Genomic DNA, 15,009 nt, shown 5'->3' with positions numbered 1-15,009 from the left:
GCTCTTGGTTCAAAAATAGAGAGCAGCTCACAGAACGCACTGGTTTTTATTTTTCCCATAATTCAGCTGTTGTTAATCACAGTCCTGATGTGTGATTTGGGCTCTGCAAAAGAGATTGTTCCATTGATGTATATCGACTTCTGGGTTGAGTTGAGAAATTAGGGAGTCAGCTTAATTCTCTTCTTATTCGCCTGCCTCTGTGTGTGTGTGTGTGTGTGTGTGTGTGTGTGTGTGTGTGTGAGGGGGGGAGGGGGGGCATTATTAATGCCCAAACCAAACATTAATAACTCTGGGGACAGTCAAACATAAAGTTAGACCCCCTGCCCCACCCCAACAGTTTTCGTACGGTCCCTAATGTGGGGTGTGTCCACTGGGAGTAGCTGGAATAAGTAACCGCGATGACATTTAAAGTATTTTGCTAAATGCACCCATGAGAATTTTCGGTTGTTATTCTATGTTGAATTTACCAGCTAAGTATTAGCCGTTTATATGGCCACTTGTAGACCGTAAATGGACGCAAAATTATACAGTGGAAACAGCATAGGTGCCAGAGCAACATTTCCAAGGTACACAGAGCTTTTTATATCGCATGATGGAATCGTCGAGCCTGCAGGCACCGCTCCAGCTTTAAAACATTGGCAGGCATTCATGACAATGTTTAACAGTCGTCTTTGTTCGCGGTGCTCAGACGTGGCGGACAGGAGCCCGAGGATGGAGAATATTTACCAAGCTTCGTCTGGAAGGAGAGCCGTCATAATACCATTCAGGAAGAAACCTGCAGGGCCAAAGACAATTAGCATGCATGACACAACAACAAACTGCAATGCTGCAGAAATAAAGGGCAGTTATAAATCATCTGCTTTAAAGGCCTGAAGTGTAAAAGAACACAGTTATCCATAACACTCAAAGGGGAAGCTAAAAGTGAGGGCTTTTCCCTTGGCAGATGAACCTAAGAGGTCCAAACCGAAAGAACAACATGAGGATGATTCAATTATCCACCCTGACCGTCCCACCGGGATCCCCTCCCTCTTAACGCCACAAAGACCGATGTTTTCCCTCAGTGCAATAAATAACTTTTTATCCCCACTGCCATGGAAAGTTCACCTGCACAGACGATCACAATGTCTGCCCTCATATTTGTTACTGTGGCCTTTTAATGTGACCTGAGCCAACCTGTCATGCTCCATCAAACGTGGGAATCGGATACCTCAGGAACACAGGCGCCTTTCCTTTGCGTTATGCCGTCTCCCCCCACCCCCCATGTGCCTTAACACACTGAGCCTGGGAGCAGAGAGAAAGTCACCCACATCACATGAATCAAGCACTGTGACAGGGGTCCGTTGGGTCTGGGATCACACGGAGGATCACAAGTCTCTCTTTTTACTGCTCCCTCTCCCGTCTCTACTAGCTGGGGATGAGAGAGGCGGGGTGGCCCTCTAAAGGCATATATTTCCGTTGATGAAGAGATAAATCAGATCATTTCTGGAGTAAGGAAGGGAGCACAGAGAGAGCCTTCTTGGTCGTCCCCCTTTGAGATGTAAATGGAACGGTGGCACTGAAAGAGGGCCAGGTGTCCGATGCAAAGAGGGAAAGCGTGACGGTGCATGCATTCCTCAGGGACCTCGAGCATTAACTGTTGCTGTGCCTCATGTGGGCAAACATCAACAGATCCCATAATGCTCCATAATGGCCTTCTTGGAAAGACACAATGGCTAAGTATGATTAACAGCTACTGACACTTCTGTCAAGCTATTAACCACATCCACACTCACCGAGCGTACCACAGCCGGAATGAGAACACACAACTTATCAAATGGTAACTGTTAAGACAACAAAATCAAATTGCTGCCTTCTCGTTTAATCTCGGCTCTGAGCCCCTGATGACCAGAGGTCAACAGCTGCAGCTCACGCCTTGCTGGACGATTAGAAATGAGTTAGCAGGCTTTCCGAGGTCATCAAGGTAGCAATTTGGAACTTTAAAGCCTGAGGCAAAAGACCTCCAATATCCCACACCTCGAGGTGCAGAAGAGAGGCATTTGGCAGTTCAAACAGCGAATTAAGAAAAGAACAGCAACCTGTTATTAGTCTAAACGAGGAGAAAGACCAGGAATGACTTCCTCAGGGGGAGGCTGTTCAAGTTGAAGAGAAAGCCTGAGAGGGTAAGAGGTCAAATATCTGTGTCATGAACGGATGCACTCCTACAGTGGCTTCACTATCTTTTATTCATTTGCAGAATGCCCAGACAGATGCACACCAGACCGCGGACTCCCATTTGATAAGATTTGTGTGCTATGTAGCGGAGATGATTCATTTGACTGCACTAAGCAGCTGACGGGTGACCCAGTCAAGCTGGCACCATTTCTACCTACTTCGTGCCTCCACTGTTGACTAAATGAATGGATAAACTCACGCTTGTGTCCTGTGCTGTTACTGCGCTGAGCAAAACGGAAAGGGATCTCATTGTCTATGCGACAGCGATTCATTGCAGTGACACCACTTGGAAACCCCAGAAGGGAGAAGTTATCTCCACTTAAACAGGAGAACATTGACAGCGCTCTCATACACTAAATATGTAGCTGCCTGGAGCCAGCAGCTACTTATCTTAAAGACTGCAAACAGTTAGCCTGAGCAAATCCTAATGGCAGCACCTCTAAAGTTCTCTAATTGAGAACAAGAAATAGGCCATCATATGACGAGACAGATCACATAGCATAAAGAGTTAATTAGCCATCTTTGTTTTAAGCTAACTGTCTGCTAGCTGTAGCTTCATAATTACAGATCAGAGTTAGCTATCAGCAACACAACAAATAAGCACAGCTGCTCCTTTAACCATGGCAGTCCTTCATGTGGACCCCCCCCCCCCCCCCCCTCATGTCTACACACCATATGTGTAGTTTTTCCTATGAACCCACATCATAAGAAACACACTGATGTAAAAATAAGTACCATATAAGTTGTACACCGCAGCGAGGCAGCAGTGACTCGGAAGGCAGACCAGATGATCCTCTGAGACTGTTGACCGACTATATCACTTCATTAGATTATTAGTACTTGTGCAATAACGTAAGAACAGAATCATGAGCTGACTTTTAGCTACTTTCATGACTGGTCCATGAATTGACTTAATTTTTTTTTTTTTTACATGACTTTAACAGAGACCAGATAAGAAACATTGCACCTGATAATCAGTCAACCCCAGTAAATGTGTATAAGTACTTTTGATTCTGAGGTACATTTACTATCAGATACTTCAAGACTTTTACTTACTGAAGTCTGACTTTAGGGGACTTTTCACAACACTGACCACAGAACAATGCATGTAGTAACCCACAGCTTCATTTCAAAGGGATGACTCCGCAGCGCCATCTGGTGGTGGAGACGAGACGTTACATCCATTTACCTACAATATGCTCACAACTGAAACACAAAGGGTTTAAGTCAGCTTCAAACACAAAGATTTATTTGTAAAAGTTAAACTCATGATGATGCATTCTGCTTCACGGTTGTCAAACATCACTTTCATAACTCGTGAATGTGAATGGTAAAGTAATACCTGTCTGTCCTTAGAGTAAGAAAGACTTTTTCACTTGCAGAAGTTAGCCCAAAATTTCTGTTATGTTTTTCTTATAGTGTTACAAATGTTGAAGTAAATACACGGTGCTAAATCTCAAAGGGTTTTAGAGCTGTCCTCTCTGCAGCTTCTGTAACTGCTCAATAAAATATAGCATTTTAGATTGAAAAATAGATTACATTACAAAACAAATTGCTATTTTACATGTTTTATCTACACAAAGAACATTAAATTAAAATGTCAGCGAAATGTGCGGTGTGTAAATATAAGCAACTAAAAACAAAAAACAAAAACAAAAACAAAAAACTACTGCGTCCAGGCAAGTGACTGCAGGGAAATCCATTCAACCCCCACTGCCTTTTATAACTGAACAAACATGCATTCTTTAGCAGATTTTTTTTATGTTTTTTATATACACAAACACATAATACACACGTGTGCTTATGTTTGTCAAAACTCCCTTTACCGTTTGTGATGAAAGTTAGAAAACAGACTTGGACTGACACAGAGAGAAAAGATTGTCCCATTTGTTTGTCCCTCTGTGCGTCTTCCCAGAGAAATTAGCCCGATTTTCCAAAGACAAATGCTACAAACAACCCCCCACCCCCCAAAACATCCCATCATCCCTCTTGACTGTACTAACAGAATTAGTCTGGTCACAGGAAGTGGTCGTAGGTCATCTCAGAACAACACAGCCTTAGTCCGCTTTGGAAATTCTAGCAAAGTATTAGAAAAAAACCAGAACCAACGCTCTTACAAGATCTTCTTGTCAAGAGGCAGGTCAGCACCACGAGGCGACTGGCAATCACTCACTGTCCACGATGTCACAGGAAACACACCCACAAACACACATTATACAGATCTGCATTTGGCAAGAGACAGCTTCGAGACAGATTAGCTTTTAACAAGGCAGGAATGTGTTGTACAGCGAGGAACGTCCAGTGTTATCCTCTGCTGCCAAGCAAGAATTACTGCTGCTGTGAAGTGGCTGGATGCTCCTGGCACAGTGAGTTTATACAGAGTTACACCACACCAAGTCAACTGATGCTGGAAAAATGTGACCATTTGTGCACGAGTTGGGCGTGCACAAACAACAAATATCATGTTTTTTTTTTTTTTAAATAAATAGTGCTTTGGAGAAAAAGACATGCATGAATGTTATGTGGCGTGACTGGATTTCTTGGCTTTAGAAAGATGATTAAAAATATAAAATATGAAATGCACAAGTTAACCTACTGGAAAGAAAACATAAGCTTAATTTGAAAATAATAATACCTCCCAAACTTTGTAAATCCTGTGGTGAGGGTACTTGCAGGGAATGTAACAGGAAATAGAGCTGAAATCTCGGTGAGGCTGCCCTCTAGTGGACAACCCCCAGAATGGCACATAATACTTTAAAGAAGCATATCAGGAGCCCACAACCACTGCTGCACAGGATCACTAACGCTCTCAATAGTGTCAAACTGGAAATGTATACAAAAAATGGCATAAGCAGTGGCACCTCGATGCTCCTTAAAGGGACAGTTCACCCAAAATTCACACATTTTTCCTCTTACAGGCTTGTGTTCGTCAGGGCAGGAGGTGAACACTAATGCCGTCCTTCTTGGCTGACCTGTACTGTTAGTTAGCTAAGTTAGTTGGCCTCTTGTCCATGAGTGCACGCTTACTTCTGCACAGTGATACGAAAAGAAAGTAGTTCCTACATGCAAGTGCTCACAACAAGCACTGTGGATTATATTGAGTGACAAGGTCATGATTTATGTTTTTGACTTTGGGGTGAAATGTGCCTTTAAGTCCCATCTACACCTCAAAAGCACACTGCTGTGAAGAAATGACTTTGCTCCCAATAATTCAGTAACATGTCTCCCTGGAACACTAAGACTTATGGAGGTAACTTCAGTTTCAGGTGGAGGAATGGCTTCAGCATCAAAGGATTTTACAATTAGTGATGATCCTTTAGTGTATACCAATAACATCGTAGGCAAAATGGTGATTAAAATGAATACAAAACAGTCAAACACTAGAATAATAGTGATGCTGGCCAATCAGAGACCTTGGCAAGGCTTGCTGGTCATTGGCTGAAGGGTGCTGGTGCTTCGTCCACACACAAACACAAACACACAGACAGACGTGCACAAACACACACACACACACACACAGTGACCGCGGCAGAGCTACAGGTATGTATCCAGCTCTGTGCTGCTAAGGCTTTGTGTGGATCGCTGCAGAGGAGATTCTTTGGCAGGGGGAAGCTCTGTCCCTTGCTGCTGCAGCTGCTGCTGCTGCTGCTGCTGAGGTGAGTCTGTTTCAGTCTGTGGCACAGTTGATGTGGTCTCGCTGCTGACTGGAGGAGGAGCTGGTGGATCTGAGGGTGGAGGTGGAGGTGGTGGGTCACTAGGTAGAGCATAAGGATTTGGGATCTCCTCAATGGGCTTGGATTTCTTCATGCTCTTCTTCTTGCTTTTCTTTTCCTCTTTGCCCTTCTTCAGCTGTGAGGTGGGCTGAGGCATCTCCAGCAGAATGGTGGGGTTCTGCAGCAGGTCCTGGCGCCTCGGCGGCTCGGCCAACATGATGAGCCGAGCGCCGTGCATCCTTGGAGGCGATTTGAAATTCAGCTCTCCGCGGTTCTTCTTCCAGCGCTTGAGCTGGGTGTGATGCTCCCTTTCCACGTCTCGCGCTGTCACCGGCACCTCCAGAATCTGCGACAGGAAGAGACACGTCATCAAGTCAAGGAAGTGTGTAGAAAACAGTATGTTCTTTCCATCCATGTCCAGCACTTGTGTTAAACCTCTGAACTTTGAACTCCGTAAAGGCCAGAGAGCCTCAGGGCTGGGGTGGATGCATGGTCGCCCACAGTGAAGACAACTGTTCATATAAGAGGCGGATTGTTAGCCTGGACAGAGACTCACACAAAGCTTGGCACAGGAAGCAGACACTGACCGGCCAGCACTCTGCTCAACTGGTCTCATTCTCAGACTCTCTGCTGTGTCCTCCACTGCATTTCTGAGCACCTCTTGTTCACGAGTGACTCAGAACTCCACTACATCATTATAGGATTATGCCAGTGTAATATGACTTGCTGTCACTAGCAAAGACCATTCATGGCTTAAGCAAACTTTAGTATGTGGTTTCATACGTCTCAGCCTGCCATGTGTAATGCTATTCGTGTTTACTTTTTCTAAATTTCCTATTTGTAACTGCTGCATTCTATTTAAATACATGCCTCTGGCTCACTGCGATTGGACAGGCAGCAAAGACAAAAAGAAAGATGTGTGTACGCAAATCAAAATTTAGATGTTTTATCACAGAACTTTGTACTTTGAACGATTTCGTTTTAATGCGGCGATTCAGAACGAATATGATCTCCGTCCAGACACAAGTTTTTACATGCGGAACGTCCTGTGTCCACACTAGAGCCCTGATACGCAGATCACAGGGCCATTCACGCCAATCATTATCACATGATACGAGCACAACGAATCAGGGAAGGCGACATCAGACTGACGAGGTCCAATCAGGAAGGGACCATCGGTTTTTTATGTCATTGTATCCGAAATGTTCCAGAAGGACTCTGTCCACACTAATCCACAATGCCTCAGTACTGTGGACAAGAAGCGCAACGTAACAAAAGCGTTTCGGATTCAGACTAAAATGGACTCGTGTGGATGCAAGCTTTATTATTGAGCCTTGAGTAGTCATACATTCTGCCACTGTGTTACGTAAGTTAATCACTGGGTTATATTAAAGTTAAAGTGACATATTTTGTCATTGGAGGGAACTCACTCCAACGAAATTTGTTCTCTGCATTTAACCCACCCAAGTGACGTGCACACACACACAGCAAACCCGGGGCAGTGGGCAACCGCGTGCAGCGCCCGGGGAGCAGTGGGGGTTAGGTACCTTGCTCAAGGGTACCTCAGCCATGGACACCGGGACGGGGAATCGAACCAGCGATCCACCGGTTACGGGTCCGACACCCTAACCGCTGATCCACGACTGCCCCCATTCATTCACTCATTATATGAGTGAATGGGCACTCAACAACAACAAAAAAAAACTTATTTTGTACGGCCCAGTTTTTGGTGTCACATAAACCTTTCAGTTAATGGACAATTTTAATTTTCAATTAAGCTGAGCAACATCGTGTTGCCGTTACCTCTCGGACGAGGAAGCCCTCCTGCATGTATCGAGGCTCTATGGCCCTGAGGAGCTCCATGGTCTCATACTGGCCCTGGCAGGCCTTCAGCTTCTCCCGGGTTCCCAGCATGCACTTCAGCAGCACCAAACCCACACGGAAGATTATCTTCACTCCTGGGAGAGGAAGAAGAGACGTGTGATTGAGTATCACTGAGTGTGTAACTGCTTGACAACAGCATGTGGCAGCACTGCAGCCACAGTGCTGTAAGCCGGCGTTACCGTCACAGAGGAACATGTCCCAGACCCGCAGCACAGAGGCCCAGGGCAGCGTCCTGGAGAAGGCACACATAAACCATTCAGTCATGTAGAGGATGGGGTCGATCTTGTGTTTCTCCAGATGGCGGAAGGCTAGCGGGGAGAAACGCCGCAGCAGAGCGAACAGGATCTCTCCATCTAACTGTATAGCTTCCTGAGGGAGACACAGGTGGGAAAGCATTAACAGAGAGAACAAAAAGGCCATTGTCCGTTGTACTGTCAGGGCTGAAACCTGATACGCATGTGGATGTTCATCCGTTCAAAACAAACCAGTCCGAACGCATCGCATTTGCGGTCATTAGCATTTCAAAGCTTGTGTCCATTTAATATTAATGATATGACAATAATGTTTAACCTCCAGGAAAAATGAATCACATAAGATGGTTTACTCATGAAATTCGAAGTTAAATTACGGTCTGAAAAGACTGTCAGCACCCCATTGGTTTCTGTCACTGTGTCACCCTGTCAGCTCTGCAGCAACAATACTGCACTCCGGTTTTACTGGAATCCCAGCCAGGTCCCCGTTAGTTCATCTGGATTATAGTTCTTGTCATGTCAGAGTCTGATGAGATAATTTTCTCTCTGCATTTCCAGCACCTGGTGATGTCACCACAGATGCAGGTCTTACCAGGCCAGGGCTGTAGTATCCAGGAAGATACTTCTCACAGATCTGGACCAGGCCCCAGAAGGCATCCTGTGGAAACACACACAGATGGCATCAGGAAATCGAGCGGCTCGCTTCACAGGACATTTCTGTGTGTTCACATGGAAGGCGGGTTAATGCCGGAAACAATAAAACGGACTGATAATAAAAGAAAAATCTCAAGCTGAGCCACTTGTTTTCTTCTGCCATAATTACTTTAGTTACTCTGAGTAACTTAGCACAAAGACTATGGTAGAAAGTCCACAGCATCTGAGTCCTTTTCACTTGACTGAAGTTCATTTCACAGTTAATCTTCCCTTGCTCTCCACGTATTCTGTAATTCTGCATTTTTTATTAAGTCAGTAAACGATGATATTTATTATTCTGAGAGTGGAACTGGTTTCACCATCGTGATCCATAACGATGATGAAACCGGTTCAGTTTTACAACAATTTTATGTCTTATGGATATTAATTAGAACATCTACATCTACCATCATATTGCTCTACGAGTCAATCTATTATTCAGGCTACGTCCATACTACACATTTTTGTTTTAAAACTCAAAAACTTTTTCTATGTTAAGAATCCACACTGTTTTCAACCCTAAAAGGGAGACTTTTGAAAAGGCTTGGACTGAAAACTCCAGGGTTGTTTGTTAGCTATCTGTGTTATCTATGTCAGCTGCTGTTATGCAGTCAAATGCTGCATCTTAATTTCTAACTTTTAGAGTTGCTGTTCTTCGCTCATAGTGTTTCGTGCTGTATGCTTCCTCTTTACATCAGCGAATGGTCATGTGATTTGTGTTGCTTGTGATTTCACGCATTAGTTAGTATGGACTAAAAATACTCATTTTCAATCTAAAACAGTGTTTTAGGAAACATATCATTGAGCCTCAGTGTCTGGATTCAGTCCAGGATTATTCTCAGATGACATCACCTGTACAGTCTGACTGTGCAACTTAAAAATAGATTTGCTCAAGGTCACAAATTAAAACAGCTTTAAAATATGACAGCAAAAGTGTGTGTGACTTCTATTTCAGGTCAGGAGTTTGTCCTTACGCACAGATAACCAATAAGCCGACAGCCAACAGACTACCGCAAAGCAAACATATGCTGAGGGTAAACATCGAACAAAGCAGTTGATGTGGAAGGTGTACCTCAGCAGGCATGTGCATGAGCAACACAGCGGCGATGGGAGCCTGAGCCTGGCAGTACCCCTCCTCCGGCCTGTACAGAGTGTAGGCCTTCAGAACACGGAACAGGTCCTGCTGCCTGCAGGGGCGTTAAAACACAAACGTCACATTAATTACCAAACGGGTCATCAATTCCAACGCTTCCTGTCACCTCATGTCAGCCTACCCGTGTCCTCCCCGTGACACAAACATCTCATGGAAAGGAAACTGTCGATGGAGGTCTTTCTCAATCACATCCAACCATTTGGGGTCCCCAGGTTGGCTATCAAGCTCCTGACAACACACAAGGAAGAGACTGTGAGTGTGTTTTCTCACTGAAGAAATACTTCATGCCTCAAAACATGAATAATAACGTAGAACACATCAGGGCCACATCTTCAGTAACACTTTCAAATGAAATTTAAAAATGGTCTGAGCCCAAAATACAGCATAACAGAAGCAGTGAAGAGGAAGTGAAAGTTCTCTGACCTGAAACTTTCCCTGGTTTTGCTCTTTCTTCACCTTCCCCCCGGACAGATAGAGCCATGCTCGGCCTCGGAGGGCAGGAGGGATTCCTTTCTGACACCGCAGCCTCACCTGAGCCACAGAGGAACAAGGGTTCCATAAATACAGCAGGACACAAAGGAAGCAAGACAGACAATGGCTTGACACAAGCCAAGAAAAGTGTGATGCATGGTCCAGTGTGTACAGTCAGTGGTAAAAGCATCACACGCAGTCTCGGTATTGGTTCCTTTTTTTGAATACATCCAAAATGCAGCTGTGTGACATTTTGTCATGTGACACACTGGTGATCAATCTGACGATTTCAGACCGTGACCCCACGATCTACTGTACAGATTGAGATATGGTATTACTTCACTACTTCGCCCTTTCTTGGGTGACGGTATAATGCAATGTGAGTTAGAGCTAGCAGCATGCTGGATGAGGATAAACCATGTTTAAATGCAGCATAGGGGGCAGCCGTGGCCTAGAGGTTGGAGAAGCGGCTTGTGATCGGAGGGGTCACCGGTTCGATTCCCCCACCGGACAGGCAGGAAAAATTTGGGTGTGGTGGAGTGATTAACGCGAAAAAATGCTCCCCCCCCCTGGCTGATGTGTCTTGAGCACTTAACCCCCCAATATGCTCCCCGGGCGCTTGATGCTGCCCACTGCTCCTGTGTGTGTTTCACTGCATGTAATTTGCCGGATGTTGCATGTGTGTGTTCAACTAAGGATGGGACAAATGCAGTAGTCAAATTCAGTATGTGTATGTAAAAATATATATACTGCCAATAAAGTTGATTCTATTCTATTCTATTCTATTCCATAGTGTCTCAATGTTGCAAATGAAGAAATTAATTCATTATTACTCATTATTTCAAGGCTGACTGTAGTCTACAGGGCATTTCAAAATTGACAAAAAAAAAACCCAGTTTAAATTGTGGATCAAAATCGCAATTAAATAGAAATCTGAAATCTGACTCTCCATCAGCACAGGGGTTTATAGATACATCAGTTTTCGGCAAACTGTTCCTTTAAAATTATTAGTAAGGCCTGTGCTTTGCCTCACAAGTCAAAATATCTGCTGTGAAAAGCATCTCGTGGAAGATTGTTGCCATATTGTATCTGACCTGTTATGTATCAGACTTCAGTCATATGATATACTTTGTTGCTGTAATCTTACTATAATAACACTATACTGCTATTAAGGTCTGCAAACACACCTTGATGGACTCAAACTGTATGCAATTACTGTGTACATCGGTACACAACTCCTTATCACAACTGCAGCAGGCTGTCTAAGTGGAGGTGCAGCTGTAATATTTCATACAGTCACAAGCAACACAATAAACTGGCTGAACTGAAATACACGCTTAATCCTATTGTTCCAATACTGTGGTGTTGGTTTGATGAAGATTTCTGGATTATTTGTATGGAGGAGTATGTCTGTAGTAAAGTTATTGTGAACTGAAAGAGCACACACAATAAGGGCTCAGAAAGCCTGACCTTCACTAACCAAACAACAGGCACATGGAAACTGCTTGCAGCTCAAATACACTTTCTTCTTCTCATGAGCCACTTTTCACTCTGGAAGTCTGTTGTGCGTTTGAGCACAGCTAGAGTTTACAACCACAACACCTTCATTACATGGTTGTCTCATACGAAGTCAACACAGCCCCACCCTGCATCTGAGACTGTCAATTTGTCACATGGTGCATGGGGTGATAAAAGGGACGGGTCGTGTCCTGCCCTGTTGCTGACTCATGGAAATGAGGTGAAGTTGCGGCTCTGTGTTGAACTGCTGAGAGCACTGCTCACAGAACCAGCTCAACAAGTGAGACTGCAAACAATGTGTCCACGAAAGTCCTGTCCTTGTGCAATCAAATACTTGAGCAATGCCAATCTGCCTTGTCTGATCATGTGTGTTAAAAAAGTCTGGAGGGAAAGAAACCGCAGCCTGGAGACGCCGAGGGTGAAGCTGAGATGCTATCTTTACAAAGCCTTGAGGAAAAACTGAACCAGTTCCGATCGACTTATCCACTTGGCTAGCACCATTACAAACAAGGCACGCGACATTTTGTGCAACCAAGTTCAAACTTAATGCTCACCTTATTATATCTCTTGATCATCCACTTGTCCCAGTGGGTGAGCATGTCCAGCCACTTCACCTCTCTTTGCCTGAGCACCTCTGGAGGCACATCCTGAGCTCTGGGGACACAACAGAGAAAAGACAGGAAAGGTCAATTCTATTATTATGCGTCTTAAATCAATATCAAACCAAATGAGACTGAATTACATCTAAATATGCTCTTATTTTAGGAAAGGGAGACTGGGCCAGCTGAGAAAAGAAATTTTCCAATGAAGTCAGTCTGAAATAAAACTCTTTAATTTAATGAACATTAAAAGATGTCTGTTAGCAGCAGAATCGTATGCTGGGAGGGTGTGACAGAACCAAGAAAACATCCTCAGCGAGAGCGGCTGTTTATCTTTCTACATGTGCCATCAGATCTGTGTGTGTGGCCATCGCTCATATGCAGTCAGTAAACTGTGCAATGAGTCAAAAATAGCAACTACCACTTTCTTTAGAGGGGACTATAAAAAGACAGACATTCAGATCAAGCCCATTAAATTGTGAAGCCTGTTGAACCTCAAACAGCTCCAGTGAGGATTTGACTATCCTGTGAGGTAATTTAACTTCAGAATATTTACAGGCAAGAAAAATCAGGGCCTGCACATCATATTCTCCAGCAGAGAGAGAAAATGTAGGCAAGTTTAACCTACATTATGAATGAGGTCTGATGCTTTACTAAGCTATGTTATTATCTCATCAGCACAAGCCTGTTATTACAGGGTTCAAACATCTTCAAACAGCTTTTCTTTTTTTCGTTTTTTTTTTTTTTTTTTTTTTTTTTACTCGGGTCAGCCCTCTTTCAGTTATAAAAAAATTGTATATGTTGGGAATCATTGCTGCAATATGTTAAACTGAGGTACTTTTAATCACTGCCAAACAACGTAAGTTAGACCCTGGGTTTGTGACCACCTATAAAACTGTGCGCCAAAAGAGGCCCTCCGGTAACGGGGCACCAGAGCTCCAAGTCTGCCAATACTCCAGAAAACAGGAAGCTCCCAGTCAGCCAGAGCTTGGCACAGCTTTCACTCACTCCTTCCACTGTTTCAGTGCTGTAATGTAGTCTTAAGGCCTCCGATGAAAAGGGGAAGAAAAAAGGGCCTTCTCAGAAAAAAGGAAACCACTGTAACTAATTACAATGGCTATAAATAAATCAATTCATATGAAAACACAGCGAACAAGAAAGTGGGAAATTTTACCTTTTCTCACAAAAGAACTGGATAGTAAGCAATACCTACAAGAGAAAACTGAATTAAAGAGAATTATGTTACCAATCTACCCTAATGCTTGAATCTAACCTTTATAACTGCCATACTGTGCGAGGCAAACACCGGGCATAAATAACACATTGTGCCACGCAGCTGGTTGGGAACTCTGTTGTGCAGCGGCACCAAGACAACAAGACTAACACAACTTGTGATATGTCATCATAACTAGATTAACTACCACACTGAGAACATGTTGGCAACTTTGACTTAAGTAAGAGAGAAAGAGAAGATATATAGATTTACTGTTCATATTTTGGTTAGCTGCGAATCATGACAGATGAAGTCAATGAATCAGTGAGAAGTGGAAGAAACTTACGACGCCTCCGTATACTGCTGTGCCCCACCAATAAATCCATATTTATCGGTTTGTCTGTCGCTGGTGAAGCCGTTGATCTCGGAGTCTGATCCCAGAGAGCTTTCGTCGTCAATGTGACTGCTGCTAATAGTCCGGATACTCCGTGTATCCGCTGTTTGACGGCCGTTCTCTATTTTGGCCATGGTAGCAAGGACGCTAGCTGGCTAGCCAGGGTAGCTAACGTCAGCGAGCTTTTTGACAGCCCAGTCAAAACTGCTCCTCTGCATATGTTGTCGAATCAAACAGCAACGACGCCATGATTTGTCGACTTGAGTCAAACTTTCCAACTACTGCTCCTTCTGCAAATGTTACCTAGCTTTATGCTACAGCTGTCAGACCACATCAAAGAGATTTTGGGTTAGCTAGCTAGGTTAACCTGAACGCTTACCCACATTTACCATTAGCTAGCTAACGGTGGGTTGCTAACGTAAAGTTAGCCTCGTGCCAACACAATCCAAAACTGCTACTCTACACGGAGCCGAACTTCAACAAAGTAAGGCTATACTGGTCGCTTGTTTATCATAGTTACCAATTAACTAACTGTGTTAGCTGGTTAACAAACTTGCTGATCAGGTTCTCGGCTAACAGCGTCTTGGTTCACTGTCCTGTCATCCCCGAGTGTGCTGGACAGATTTTGCCTCGACCAGCAGCCCAGTCTGCCGTCCTGGGTCGGTTTTACCGTTATGGTTACCCCTAGCGGCCGCCGTGCGAACTGCATCTCATGTCTGGAAAAATGCACTATTTGGAATTTGCCTCTCCTACGCTGTAATTCATCTAAATCCTCTGGCAAATCTTCAAGTAAACCACCAATTATGTATAATCATTCATTGTTCAGTTTATTCTACAACACTAATCCTGGGCTTTCCGTGCATTTGGTAGTCTCTACATCAGAATTACATTAATCCACGTTGTGTCATT

At 44.0% G+C, this 15,009-nt stretch overlaps 1 protein-coding gene across 1 annotated transcript; it reads right to left on the bottom strand.

The window, feature by feature from the left end:
* Window positions 1-3,318: 3,318 nt before the first annotated feature.
* Window positions 3,319-14,786, bottom strand: LOC124058016 (TBC1 domain family member 10A-like). Its single transcript, XM_046386836.1, has 9 exons — window positions 14,053-14,786; window positions 12,449-12,548; window positions 10,329-10,436; window positions 10,027-10,133; window positions 9,825-9,939; window positions 8,652-8,717; window positions 7,988-8,177; window positions 7,728-7,882; window positions 3,319-6,270 (listed from the first exon to the last, which is right to left on the bottom strand). Exons 1-9 carry the CDS (start codon window positions 14,232-14,234, stop codon window positions 5,746-5,748), a joined length of 1,548 nt encoding a protein of 515 aa, XP_046242792.1. The 5' UTR covers window positions 14,235-14,786; the 3' UTR covers window positions 3,319-5,745.
* Between the last annotated feature and the right edge of the window lie 223 nt (window positions 14,787-15,009).

Source organism: Scatophagus argus, chromosome 4, assembly GCF_020382885.2.
Source record: "Scatophagus argus isolate fScaArg1 chromosome 4, fScaArg1.pri, whole genome shotgun sequence".
NCBI classification, from domain to species: domain Eukaryota; kingdom Metazoa; phylum Chordata; class Actinopteri; family Scatophagidae; genus Scatophagus; species Scatophagus argus.
This window is presented reverse-complemented; position numbering and strand designations above follow the sequence as displayed.